The sequence below is a fragment of the Lolium rigidum genome, chromosome 3, assembly GCF_022539505.1.
Source record: "Lolium rigidum isolate FL_2022 chromosome 3, APGP_CSIRO_Lrig_0.1, whole genome shotgun sequence".
Classification (NCBI taxonomy): domain Eukaryota; kingdom Viridiplantae; phylum Streptophyta; class Magnoliopsida; order Poales; family Poaceae; genus Lolium; species Lolium rigidum.
The window spans coordinates 271,649,608-271,660,561 of NC_061510.1; the positions used below are offsets into that span (position 1 = coordinate 271,649,608).

Here is a 10,954-nt window from a genome sequence, read left to right on the forward strand (position 1 = left end):
ACGTAATATGATACGTATACGCGCCTCAGTTGGTCGACGCCTCCTCTCATAGAGCAAGATGAAGAGAGCGAATCCGCGCACCGACGTCTCCATAGCTGCCCGGTCCTGCCTCCTAGCCACAAGCTTCCACACCTCCAAGTATGTAGACATTTTGTACAGCGCATCAGCTGGTGGGATAGATGGGAAGATTCCTTCGTTCTTGAGCTTGTTTCTAATATTTCAAATGGTCCATAGCAAGGCAACACAGCAGGTACCAAAACCCGTCTGGATTGACCCACGCATTTATCAAGGAAGCGAAAGACATGGGCAACGCAACGCACGAGGGGTTCCAGGAGCATCCTAGCAGTTCCCTAACTGCCCTCTACGAAAACTTAGCCACAACACAGGAGAAAAAGATATGATTTGTATCCTCTCACTATCCGCACAAGGCACACCACCCTAAAGAAGGGCCGTGCCGATGACGAATATTGTCATTGGACGGAAGCCGTTTCCTAACAGTTGCCAAATGAACACCCTAATCTTCAAAGGGCACACGAATCCTCCAGATGTCACTGTAGAACTTAGCATGGGTACCTTGACACAACTTGCAGTATAAGGAACGGACTGTGAACCACCCCGACGATTCCAGAGCCCAAGTAATACCATCAGGCCCTGCTATTAACGACATGCCCTCAATATCCCGTCGCAAGTTAGCCTAGTCGGCCCTGTCTCCCTGCCCCAGGGCTTGGCGGAAGGGAATGTTCCATGTTCCTCCCCTAAGTGCACGAGCAATGGCAATGTTTAGTTCCAGTGCCGGTGCATATAAGGAGGGGTACCGTTCTTTCAGGGCCCCGACCCCTGCCACCAGTCTACCCATAGTCGGGTGGAATTCCCACTGTGGACAATGTGTTTTGTCCCCAAATAAAAACACCGCTTTCACCTTATGTAGGGCCTTCCAGAACTGAGAACCATGTATGTGTGAGTCCACCAAGAGATCTTTGTATCTGAGGTAATTAATTTTTCTTTAGCCTCTCCATCTTGACGGTGTTAGTTGCGACGATGTCAATGGCTAGTTGCGTTGATTCTTGCCGGTCTCTCCAGCCGGTGAGGTTAGGGCTTGCAAGCTTTGTCGATGTGGCAGCAACTTCCCTTTGCAAGTTTGTCCGTATGCCTCCTCTCTGCCCTATCGGTTCGGCCTCTAACATCGGCACAAGGCCTACGAAGTTTTTTGGAGGTTGGAATCTTGGATTTGTTGATCTTCCGGCTTTGACAGTTTATTCTCTAGGGTATTGAGCTGGCAGGATGGTCGTCTTGGTGACTTCCTGTCCGCCATCAACAACGGCTAGATAGAGAGGCAGTGGCGGACGCCCGTTATCGGCACGCTTTTCTATATTTTTCTAGGACGTATATACTAGTAGTTTGATCAATAGACTTCCTTTTGGCACAATATTTTTTTAGGGATTGAAATTTTCTTTTCTAAAACAAAAATCCTACCGCTTCTCCGGGCCAACTTTCTCTTTTGCGAACGTTTTGGCAAACCACCCGTTCCTTCGGGACGGGCCTACGAGTCTACTAGCCCGTGGCGGGAGTACTAGACTCTTGACTCCACCAGACTGCCGCTACGGTGATAGGGCGTATAGTTCCATCGGAGCAGCGAGACAAGAGCGTGATAGGGCATCCCCTTCGGGCGTGCGGGATGCACATTCATTCTTCTTCTTCCCTCCGGTCTTCACGGGGACCCAATAATAGTTCTCTCCCCCATCCACTTCAAATTTGGGTTCTTCTAGTTCCGGGACATGGCGAATGCAGGATTTGGGCTCCACGGAACACCTGGGCTGTGAGAATTAGGTCCCTTCCCACCGGCATTCACAAGTCCTTCGGTTTTGTTTGAATCCTGCTTACTCGCTTAGTTGCCTTCTCTGCATCTGTTCGCTACATTTTGCTTCTCTTGTTTCAGTTCTTTTGTTGGGTCAGGAAGATCTGCTGCAGCTTATAACGAAGGATCTCCAGATTTCTCTACAGGAAGAAGCTACAGGCCGGTTTCCGGCTCTTGTTTCTGAATGTCGGGTAACTTCTTGAGTAGTTGCAGTGTTACCCTACCTTTTTGTGTCAAGATTGGTGTAGTGGATGACAGGATTTAGTTTCTCTGCCATATATGGCACGATCCATGCATTTCTCCTTATAGAACATTAATACTGTAGGCTGCAAGATGCGCAAGTCTTGTGAGTGCTGCAATAGATACTGGACCCATTTGCATGGAAAGGTCAAGTGTTTCGTCACGCAGATGGACGGGAATTCTAGGCATAGCATGGTAAGCACAATGGATTGCCTGGTCATCGACTCGGTTGCAATGAGAGCTGCTTTAATCTGACGCTAATTTTCCTAACAAAATAACATTTTTGCAGGTCATACCAGAGAGCTTTGTGAACTATTTTGCATGGAAGTTGTCAAGAACCATCAAATTAGAAGCCCCTGATGGTAATGTATACGACGTCGAAATCACTGAGCGTAGAAACAAAACAGTACTCAGATCTGGATGGGAGGCATTTGTCAATGCCAATCATATAGCGGAGAACGACTCGTTGATGTTCCGATATCGTGGAAGTGCTCGCTTCAAGGTCGTGTTCTTTGATTCCAGTGGTTGTGAGAAAGTGGTGTCCTGTGCTCGCATACAGAGCAATAGTGGTGGGCAAGAACCAAGCACATATTCTACAGACATGTCAAGCAGCTCCAGTGATAGTAAAACTCACTCGTCAGGACGTGGAGGATCAGATGGATGCCAGAGTGGAAGCTCTAGCTATTGTAGAAAACGAGCAAAGAAAGATGCACTATCTTCTCCATCCAGGAATTTGTCAGGTTAACTTTACAACTGATTTGCAAATTTTTATCACGTTATGTCGTTATATTGTAGGAGTACTATTTTACTGCACTTGCTCTTACTTCTGAAATTGTTTGATTTACAGGAGAAGACAGTCCTCATGAGCATGACTCCTATGAGTCGGATGATCTCGCACTCCCGAAGCCTCTTTATGTGTTATCAGGGAAGTGCTATGTAACAGAAGAACATGAGGAACAAATAGCTGCACTTGTCCAAGAAACTCAACCTGAAATGCCTCTGCTTCTGGCTATGGTGACGAAGCCCAGTGTGAAACCATATCCGGATCTGGTACATTAAGTTAATTGCATGAATTCCCCCCTGAAAAGAAGTTAATTATGTTCCTTGTTGTGCTTTCAGATACATAAATCTTCCATTTTTTATTGTTTAGGAAAAAAAAGACAACAAAGCAGCAAAAGACCCATGCATAATCGTTGTAGATCCTATGTACTTGGTGAATTTAGCTTTTCTTGCAGTTGTAAAACTTTGTCTTGCTTTACACTGGAAACCATTCTCTTGGGTGTGTATCACTTTTGTTGCAGTATTAACACTTCGGTTAAAACTTACATCAGTGTCACATTCTGTACCTTTCTATGATCAGGTAATTCCTATGGATTATGCACTCGCACACTTTCCACACAAAAGTCAGATTATCACATTCCAGCTGCCTGGACAGAGCAAGAAGTGGCCCTGTGAGTTCCGTGTCAGATCTGATGGAGGTCGTTGCAGTCGTTATTGGTCTGACTTTGCCCGTGACAATCATTTACTGGTGGGAGATCTGTGCCTCTTTCAGCCAATGAAGAAAGCTAAGGGGAGAAAATTCAAAGTGATGGTTCATCTGATTCGGAATGGAGGTATTGATCATCCCTTGTTATGGTGCTGCTAGAGGGATGGCGCCAGAAGGCCGGCCGGGGGCCTTTTGCCCACGGCCGGTGGCAAGAGGGAAGGGATTTCCTTCTTAATTCTTGCTTGATTAGATTGATACATCTCCTCTCCATATATAGAGAGGTTTACTTGACTCCCAAGCAAGGCTTACTTGACCCCTAAGCAAACCCTAAAACTAACGGGCCCAGGCCCATGACGTACTCTAACATCCCTCCTCTGAAATATTGCCTCCACAGTGTGTATTAAGGATGAGCCGGTTGACCGTATGTTAGTATCACACAAGTATTACCATGCCAAGAGTTCGTATCTTTGTGTGATTTGTGTTATAACTTTTCAGGAGAAAAAAATTTCTCTTTGGCATATGAACATGGAATCAGTGAGAAGTCTCCCAATCAAAAAAATAAGTCTTCCAATCATGGTGATACTGACAGAACTTGTGATCTCGCAATCATGATGCCACTGGGTACCTGTCTAACGGAAGTTCAGAGGAAGAAAGTTTTGGCCAAAGTTGGAGCCATTTCTTCAGAACTGCATATTTACGTCACAGTAATGACCAAGAACAAAGTCTCCTTCTCTTTAGTAAGTTTCTTCTGATTATGAGGTTACAGTTCTTTCCTTTGGAGAGAAACCAGCCCATATAAGCCCAATTGCCCATTTACATCGCGACCATGAATGAGATGTATAGTTGTAGCATCAGTAGTACCAGCAACAGTAGTTTGTACCCCAAAAAGGTGCATAGTAGTTTTACGAATTAGATTTATGAGAGTTATGTTTCAACCATTGATCTACTGTATCAAGAGAAATTTGGTTATCTACCACTGTTTTGTTCTATCAACTATCCTTGTTTGTACCCCTTGTTTTTCAGTATCTATGTTGTTCTTGTGGTCTTTGTTGTGTGGATTTTGAAATTTGACATGTATTCGAATTTTCTTGTCCTTAATATGTATGACATGTAGTCCTCCTGCATGGTCCGGAAATAAATCATGTTATTATTCTAATATGTTAATATTGTACATGCATATGAACAGTCCTTCAACAGGAAATACTCTGCTACGTACCTTTGGAAGGGGAGCCGGAGATTGGTGCTTCAGGTGGAGGGGAAGAACCAGACATGGCATAGCGAGTTATGTGACAACGGAGGTGCCCTGAGGATAAGTGGAGGCTGGACTTCTTTTGCCCGCGACAATCAACTGCGGGAGGGGGATATCTGCCTCTTTGAGCTGATGAAAAACAAGGGGCAACCAAAGATGATGGTCTACATCATTCGCAGCAAGCATTGTTAGTTTCACGACATTGACAAGATACGTACACAGAGGTCTCTGTTCTCTATGCTGGCATTTTGTATATTCACGAGAGCTCTTTGCTGCTTTTGGATCTGGATGGATGTGGAAACTATGGGCATGGCCAATTACTGACTTCAGTAGATTGGCAGACTTATTATGTGCCCTGAATTTAAATTATTCGTGATGCCCTATTGTTTCCTAGCTCCTTGAGATTTGTCTTGTGTCGATGCCAACAGCATGCAATCTCTCTAGTAATCCGGTTACCGTGGCAGTGAATATGGAGGGGCCTAGTCTTCTGCAGGGTGGATATTGTCTTCACTAGATTTTTCTGGCTGTTCCTGTATTTCCTTACAAGAAACTATGGGCATGGCCAATTAGCAGATTAGGGTTTAGCAGATTTCTCTTATATATATGAGTTGTAATCGACAAGAACAATTAAGCAATAAACATATTTTGTTGCCGACTCCCTCAGGAGTCGGAGTCCCAAACCCTAGCCGCCGCTCCAGCTTTGCGCCGCCGCCTCTCCCCAAGCCGCGCGACGGCGCCCTCGCCTCCGCACGCACACTGTCCCTTCCCCTACAATCTCCGCCCTAGACCTGGTAGATACGCTGATTCTACCAATTTGGTATCAGCTTCCTCGGTTACGATCATGTCTTTGGGCCAAACCGCCGCCACCATCGCCGCCACCTCCGAGATGCCGCCGGCCTCCACCGCCGCCACGCACTTGCCGCCGCGTTCGCCGCCGCCCTCCACGGGAGACGCGACGTCCATGGCGGAGGCCGCCGACGCCGCTCCCCTCCTCTCGCAGCAAGAGCTCTCGACGGTCATCCGTGACCTCGCCACCGCGGTACAGGGCATCCACCTGTACTTGATCGGCACGCAGGGGATGACCTCGCCATCCCTGCCGCCGCCCCTCACCGCCTACCCCGCCGCACCGGCGGCTCCGTCCGCCCAGGGCGTGCCTGTGCCGCCCTCGGCCTCACCGCCTCCGACGCCGTGGGCGTCGTGGCAGCCGGGTCCCAGCGCCGGTCCCGCCTCGCTGCCCCAGGGCGTCCCCATCCAGCGGGTGCAGTTTCCGCTGTCGCCCTCCCGGCTCCCGGTGTGGGTGACCGCGACGGAGCCCCCGCCCATCTACTCGGCTGCACCGGCGCCTCCTCCCGTCTACACGGCCGTCGGGGACCCTCCGCAACCGTCCTTCCCGGAACCGACGTACTCGCGCTTCGCGGAGCCCTCCGCTGGTCGCGCGGAGTACCCCGTCCAGGGCGCCGCCGGCATCGCTCCCCCCACGCTACGCGAAGCTAGATTTTGCCACGTATGATGGCGTCGAGGACCCCCTCAACTGGCTCAACCAGTGCGAGCAGTTCTTCCGCGGACAACGCACTCTTGCTTCGGACCGGACGTGGCTCGCCTCGTACCACCTCCGCGGCGCCGCCCAGACGTGGTACTACTACCTGGAGCAGGACGAGGGTGGCATGCCCCCATGGGACCGTTTCCGCGAGCTCTGCCTTCTCCGCTTCGGCCCCCCGATCTGCAGTAGCCGCTTGGCGGAGCTCGGGCGTTTGGCATTCACCACCACGGTGCAGGACTTCGCCGACCGCTTCCAGGCCCTCGCATGCCATGCGCCCGGGGTGACGGGACAACAGCGCGCCGAGCTCTTCATCGGCGGACTTCCTGACCACATCCGCATGGACGTGGAGCTCCAGGCCCCGCAGGACCTCCAGACGGCGATGCACTACGCGCGCACTTATGAGCGTCGTGCCCAGGCGGTTCAACAGGCACCCCTATCCCGCGGGGCCCGCGCCGCTCGGCCTCCTCCTACGGCCGCGGCTTCCACCCGCCCCGCCCCACCTGGACCGACCGGCCCCGCCCCCGCGGCTACTCGCACGTTCCGCCGCCTCACCCCGGCAGAGCAGCTCGAACGCCGCCGCCTTGGGCTCTGCTTCAACTGCGATGACCCCTACACGCCCGGCCACGTGTGCCCGCGCCTCTTCTACCTGGAGACAGTCGACGTGGAGGAGGGCGACCCGACGACCGGGACGGTTGCCACCACGTCCGAGCCGGCCGAGCCGACCGCCGCGGCCGCCACGACCTTCGTCGTCTCTCTACACGCACTCGCCGGCATCCGCCACGAACGGACGATGCTGCTACCGGTCACGATCCATGGCGAGACCCTGCTAGCGCTGCTGGACACGGGCTCCACGCACAACTTTCTCCCCGCCGCCACGATGCGCCGCCTTGCGCTACAGCCGATAGGCGGGGATCACCTCCGCGTGACCGTGGCCAACGGTGACCGTCTTCACTGCCATGGGGTGGTCCAGCACGTACCCCTCACCATTGGCGATGAGCACTTCATCATCACGTGCACCGGCATCGACTTGGGCTGCTTTGACTTCATCCTTGGCGTCGACTTTCTGCGGACGCTCGGTCCCATCCTTTGGGACTTCGACGCCCTGACGATGACCTTCTGGCGCCAGGGTCGCCACATCCGCTGGGAGGGTCTTGGGGGCGCCGCCCCGCACCGCAGCTTCAGCTCATCTCCGGAGCCGACGACGCCGAGCACCACCTCCTGACGCAGCTCCTGCAGCAGCACAGCGACATCTTCGAGGAGCCGCAGGCCCTGCCGCCCCCACGCGCGCGTGACCACCGTATCCACCTGCTCCCAGGGTCGGCGCCAGTGGCGGTGCGCCCATACCGCTACCCACAGCTGCAGAAGGACGAGCTAGAACGCCAGTGCGCACTCATGCTGGCTGCGGGCATCATCAGGATCTCCACGTCCCCGTTCTCCGTGCCGGTGCTATTGGTGCGCAAGTCGGATGGCACGTGGCGCTTCTGCATCGACTACCGCGCCCTCAACGCCCTCACGCTCAAGGACAAGTTCCCGATCCCGGTGGTTGACGAGCTGTTCGACGAGCTCCACGGGGTGCGGATCTTCACCAAGCTCGACCTTCGATCAGGCTATCATCAGGTGCGCATGCACCCGGAGGACATCGCCAAGACGGCGTTCCGGACGCATCCTGGCCACTTCGAGTTCGTGGTGATGCCCTTCGGCCTCACCAACGCGCCCGCGACCTTCCAGGCCCTGATGAACGACGTACTTCGCCCATACTTACACCGTTTTGTGCTGAGTTTTTTCGATGATATTTTGATCTACAGTGCATCATGGGCGGAGCACCTGCAGCATATCGCCATGGTCTTCAACGAGCTTCGAGCGCATCGACTTCACCTTAAGCGCTCGAAGTGCTCGTTTGCGACGACCTCTGTGGCCTACCTCGGTCACGTCATCTCCGCCGACGGGGTGGCGATGGATGCGGACAAGGTGGCGGCCGTCGCCGCCTGGCCGACGCCACACTCCCCACGCGCCCTACGCGGGTTCCTGGGCCTCGCCGGATACTACCGGAAGTTCATCCGGGAGTTTGGCCTCATCGCCTCGCCACTCACGCGCCTGCTGCGGCGCGATGCCTTCGCTTGGGACGACGAGGCTACCGCTGCCTTCGAGGCCCTCAAGGGGGCCCTCACGACGGGTCCCGTCCTCCAGATGCCAGACTTCGATAGGCCGTTCATCATCGACTGCGACGCCTCCGGAGCAGGGTTCAGCGCCGTCCTTCACCAGGGCGACGGGCCGCTCGCCTACTTCAGCCGGCCGTTTGCTGCACGCCACCTCAAGCTTGCAGCGTACGAGCAGGAACTCATTGGCTTGGTACAGGTCATCCGCCACTGGCGACCCTACCTATGGGGACGCTCGTTCCGCGTACGCACGAACCACTACAGTCTTAAGTTCCTCTTGGACCAGCGGCTGTGTACGGTGCCACAGCACCAGTGGATCAGCAAGCTGTTCCGCTTCGACTTCACGGTGGAATACCGTCCTGGACGCCTCAACACGGTGGCCGATGCCTTGTCCCGCCGCGACGCCGGTCCAGACACTGCCGAGGGCGCCTCGGAGGGGCGCCTGCTATGCATCCGCTCGGGGCCCTCCTTCGCCCTCTTCGACCGCGTCCGCCAGGCGACCGCGACCGCGCCGGACGCCCAGCTTCTGCAGCAGCAGCTCGACGCGGGCGAGCTGGACGACCCCTGGCACTTCGTCGACGGTCTTATCCTCCATGGGCGCCGCATGTTCGTGCCCGACCGCGACGACCTCCGCCACCAGGTGCTGCTTTTACGTCCCTGGCGATCGGGCCATGGTCCAGGATTGGGTGTGTTCGTGTGAGACGTGCCAGCGCAACAAGACGGAGACTTTGCGTCCAGCTAGCGTGTTGCAGCCGCTTGACGTACCATCGCAGGTGTGGGCCGACATCCTAAGGTGGGAGGCAAGTCTGTCATCCTCACGGTGGTTGACCGCTTCTCCAAGTACGCCCACTTCATCGCGCTTGGCCATCCCTACACGGCATCGTCGGTGGCCCGCGCCTTCTTCGACGGAATCGTCCGCCTACACGGGTTTCCCTCGTCCATCGTGTGTGACCGAGATGCGGTGTTCACGGGGCACGTGTGGCGGGATCTCTTCCGCATGGCGGGGGTCCAACTCCGTTTCAGCACGGCGTTCCACCCCCAGACGGACGGCCAGTCCGAGGTGGTCAATAAGGTGATCACCATGTATTTGCGCTGTGTTACAGTTGATCGCCCTCGCGCTTGGGTGGATTGGCTTGCATGGGCGGAGTACTGCTACAACACCTCCTACCACTTCGCCCTGCGCGCCACGCCATTCGAGGTGGTCTACGGCAGGCCACCTCCGCCTATTCTGCCGGTGGACCCGGCGACAGCGCGGACGGAGGCAGCTGGCAAGCTCATCCGCACCCGCGATGAGATGCTAGCCGAGGTGCGGCAGCGTCTTGTCCAGGCTCAGCAGGTCGCCAAGCAGTACTATGACGGTCGTCACGGCGAGGTGGAGTATGCGGTGGGTGACTGGGTGTGGTTACGTCTGGTACACCACTCTCACCAGTCCCTCGACCCGCGAGCAAAGCGCAAGCTTGGTCCGCGCTATGCGGGGGCCTTCGTCATCTTGGAGCGGATTGGGACCTTGGCGTACCGCCTTCAGTTGCCTGATGGGGCACGCATTCACGACATCTTCCACGTGGGGCTGCTGAAGCCCTACCGCGGCGAGCCGCCGGTCGCCACTCCACCACTTCTGCCGTCTCTGCTTCCCAGCCAGGCCAAGGTGCTGCGCGCCCAGCGACGTCGTGATATTTGGCACTTGTTGGTGCAGTGGGAGGGCCTTCCAGCTGAGGAGGCGACTTGGGAACCACGTGAGGCGTTCCAGCAGCATTAACCAGACTACCAGCTCGAGGACGAGCTGTTTGCGCAGGCGGGGAGAGATGTTATGACCGGGCTGGTCTACCGCCGGAGGGGGCCCACCGGCCAGGCCGGCCAGGCTTAGTTAGGGGCTTAGCCCAATTAGCAGATTAGGGTTTAGCAGATTTCTCTTATATATATGAGTTGTAATCGACAAGAACAACTAAACAATAAACATATTTTGTTGCCGACTCCCTGAGGAGTCGGAGTCCCAAACCCTAGCCGCCGCTCCAGCTTTGCGCCGCCGCCTCTCCCCAAGCCGCACGCCGGCGCCCTCGCCTCCGCACGCACACCGTCCCTTCCTTCCCCTACAATCTCCGCCCTATACCTGGTAGATACGCTGATTCTACCACCATCCCTTCAATCCAAGTCGTCTCTGAGATCAGAATACTATGTTTTAAAACAACTCATGTGTTTGATCAATATATATAGTATGCGTTTCTGTATTATATACTATTTTAGCCGGGGAGGCCATAACAATGTAACACTTTTCTATCGTATAATACTTGCATGCGGCCCTTCTTGATTGACTGTATTTTTTAATAATGATAGATTTTTAGTTTGCAGGAAGAGGCGCCGATTTGAAAACCGGAAATATCTTATGAGAAAAAGCGGAACTGTTTAATGTTATCATGTCAAAACCTTTTAA

General features: G+C 54.4%; 1 protein-coding gene across 2 annotated transcripts; it reads left to right on the forward strand.

Annotated features, from left to right (window-relative positions):
- The first annotated feature begins 2,184 nt into the window (after positions 1 to 2,184).
- On the forward strand, positions 2,185 to 5,212 carry LOC124699492 (B3 domain-containing protein Os03g0620400-like). 2 transcript variants are annotated; one of them, XM_047231788.1, is made up of 6 exons: positions 2,185 to 2,290; positions 2,385 to 2,835; positions 2,943 to 3,145; positions 3,456 to 3,708; positions 4,077 to 4,318; positions 4,768 to 5,212. In XM_047231788.1, exons 1-6 carry the CDS (start codon positions 2,189 to 2,191, stop codon positions 5,020 to 5,022), a joined length of 1,506 nt encoding a protein of 501 aa, XP_047087744.1. In that variant the 5' UTR covers positions 2,185 to 2,188; the 3' UTR covers positions 5,023 to 5,212. The 2 variants fall into 2 exon arrangements, with proteins under 2 accessions (XP_047087744.1, XP_047087745.1); XM_047231789.1 differs by having other exon boundaries at positions 4,779 to 4,965.
- Positions 5,213 to 10,954: the final 5,742 nt, after the last annotated feature.

Bases quoted from the DNA above. Each gene is read 5' to 3' on its own strand.
- LOC124699492 (XM_047231788.1), top strand. From the start codon at position 2,189: ATGCGCAAGTCTTGTGAGTGCTGCAATAGATACTGGACCCATTTGCAT. The intron at 3,709-4,076 runs GTATTGATCATC...ATAACTTTTCAG, and splicing joins TCATCTGATTCGGAATGGAG to GAGAAAAAAATTTCTCTTTG. The intron at 4,319-4,767 runs GTAAGTTTCTTC...GCATATGAACAG, and splicing joins ACAAAGTCTCCTTCTCTTTA to TCCTTCAACAGGAAATACTC.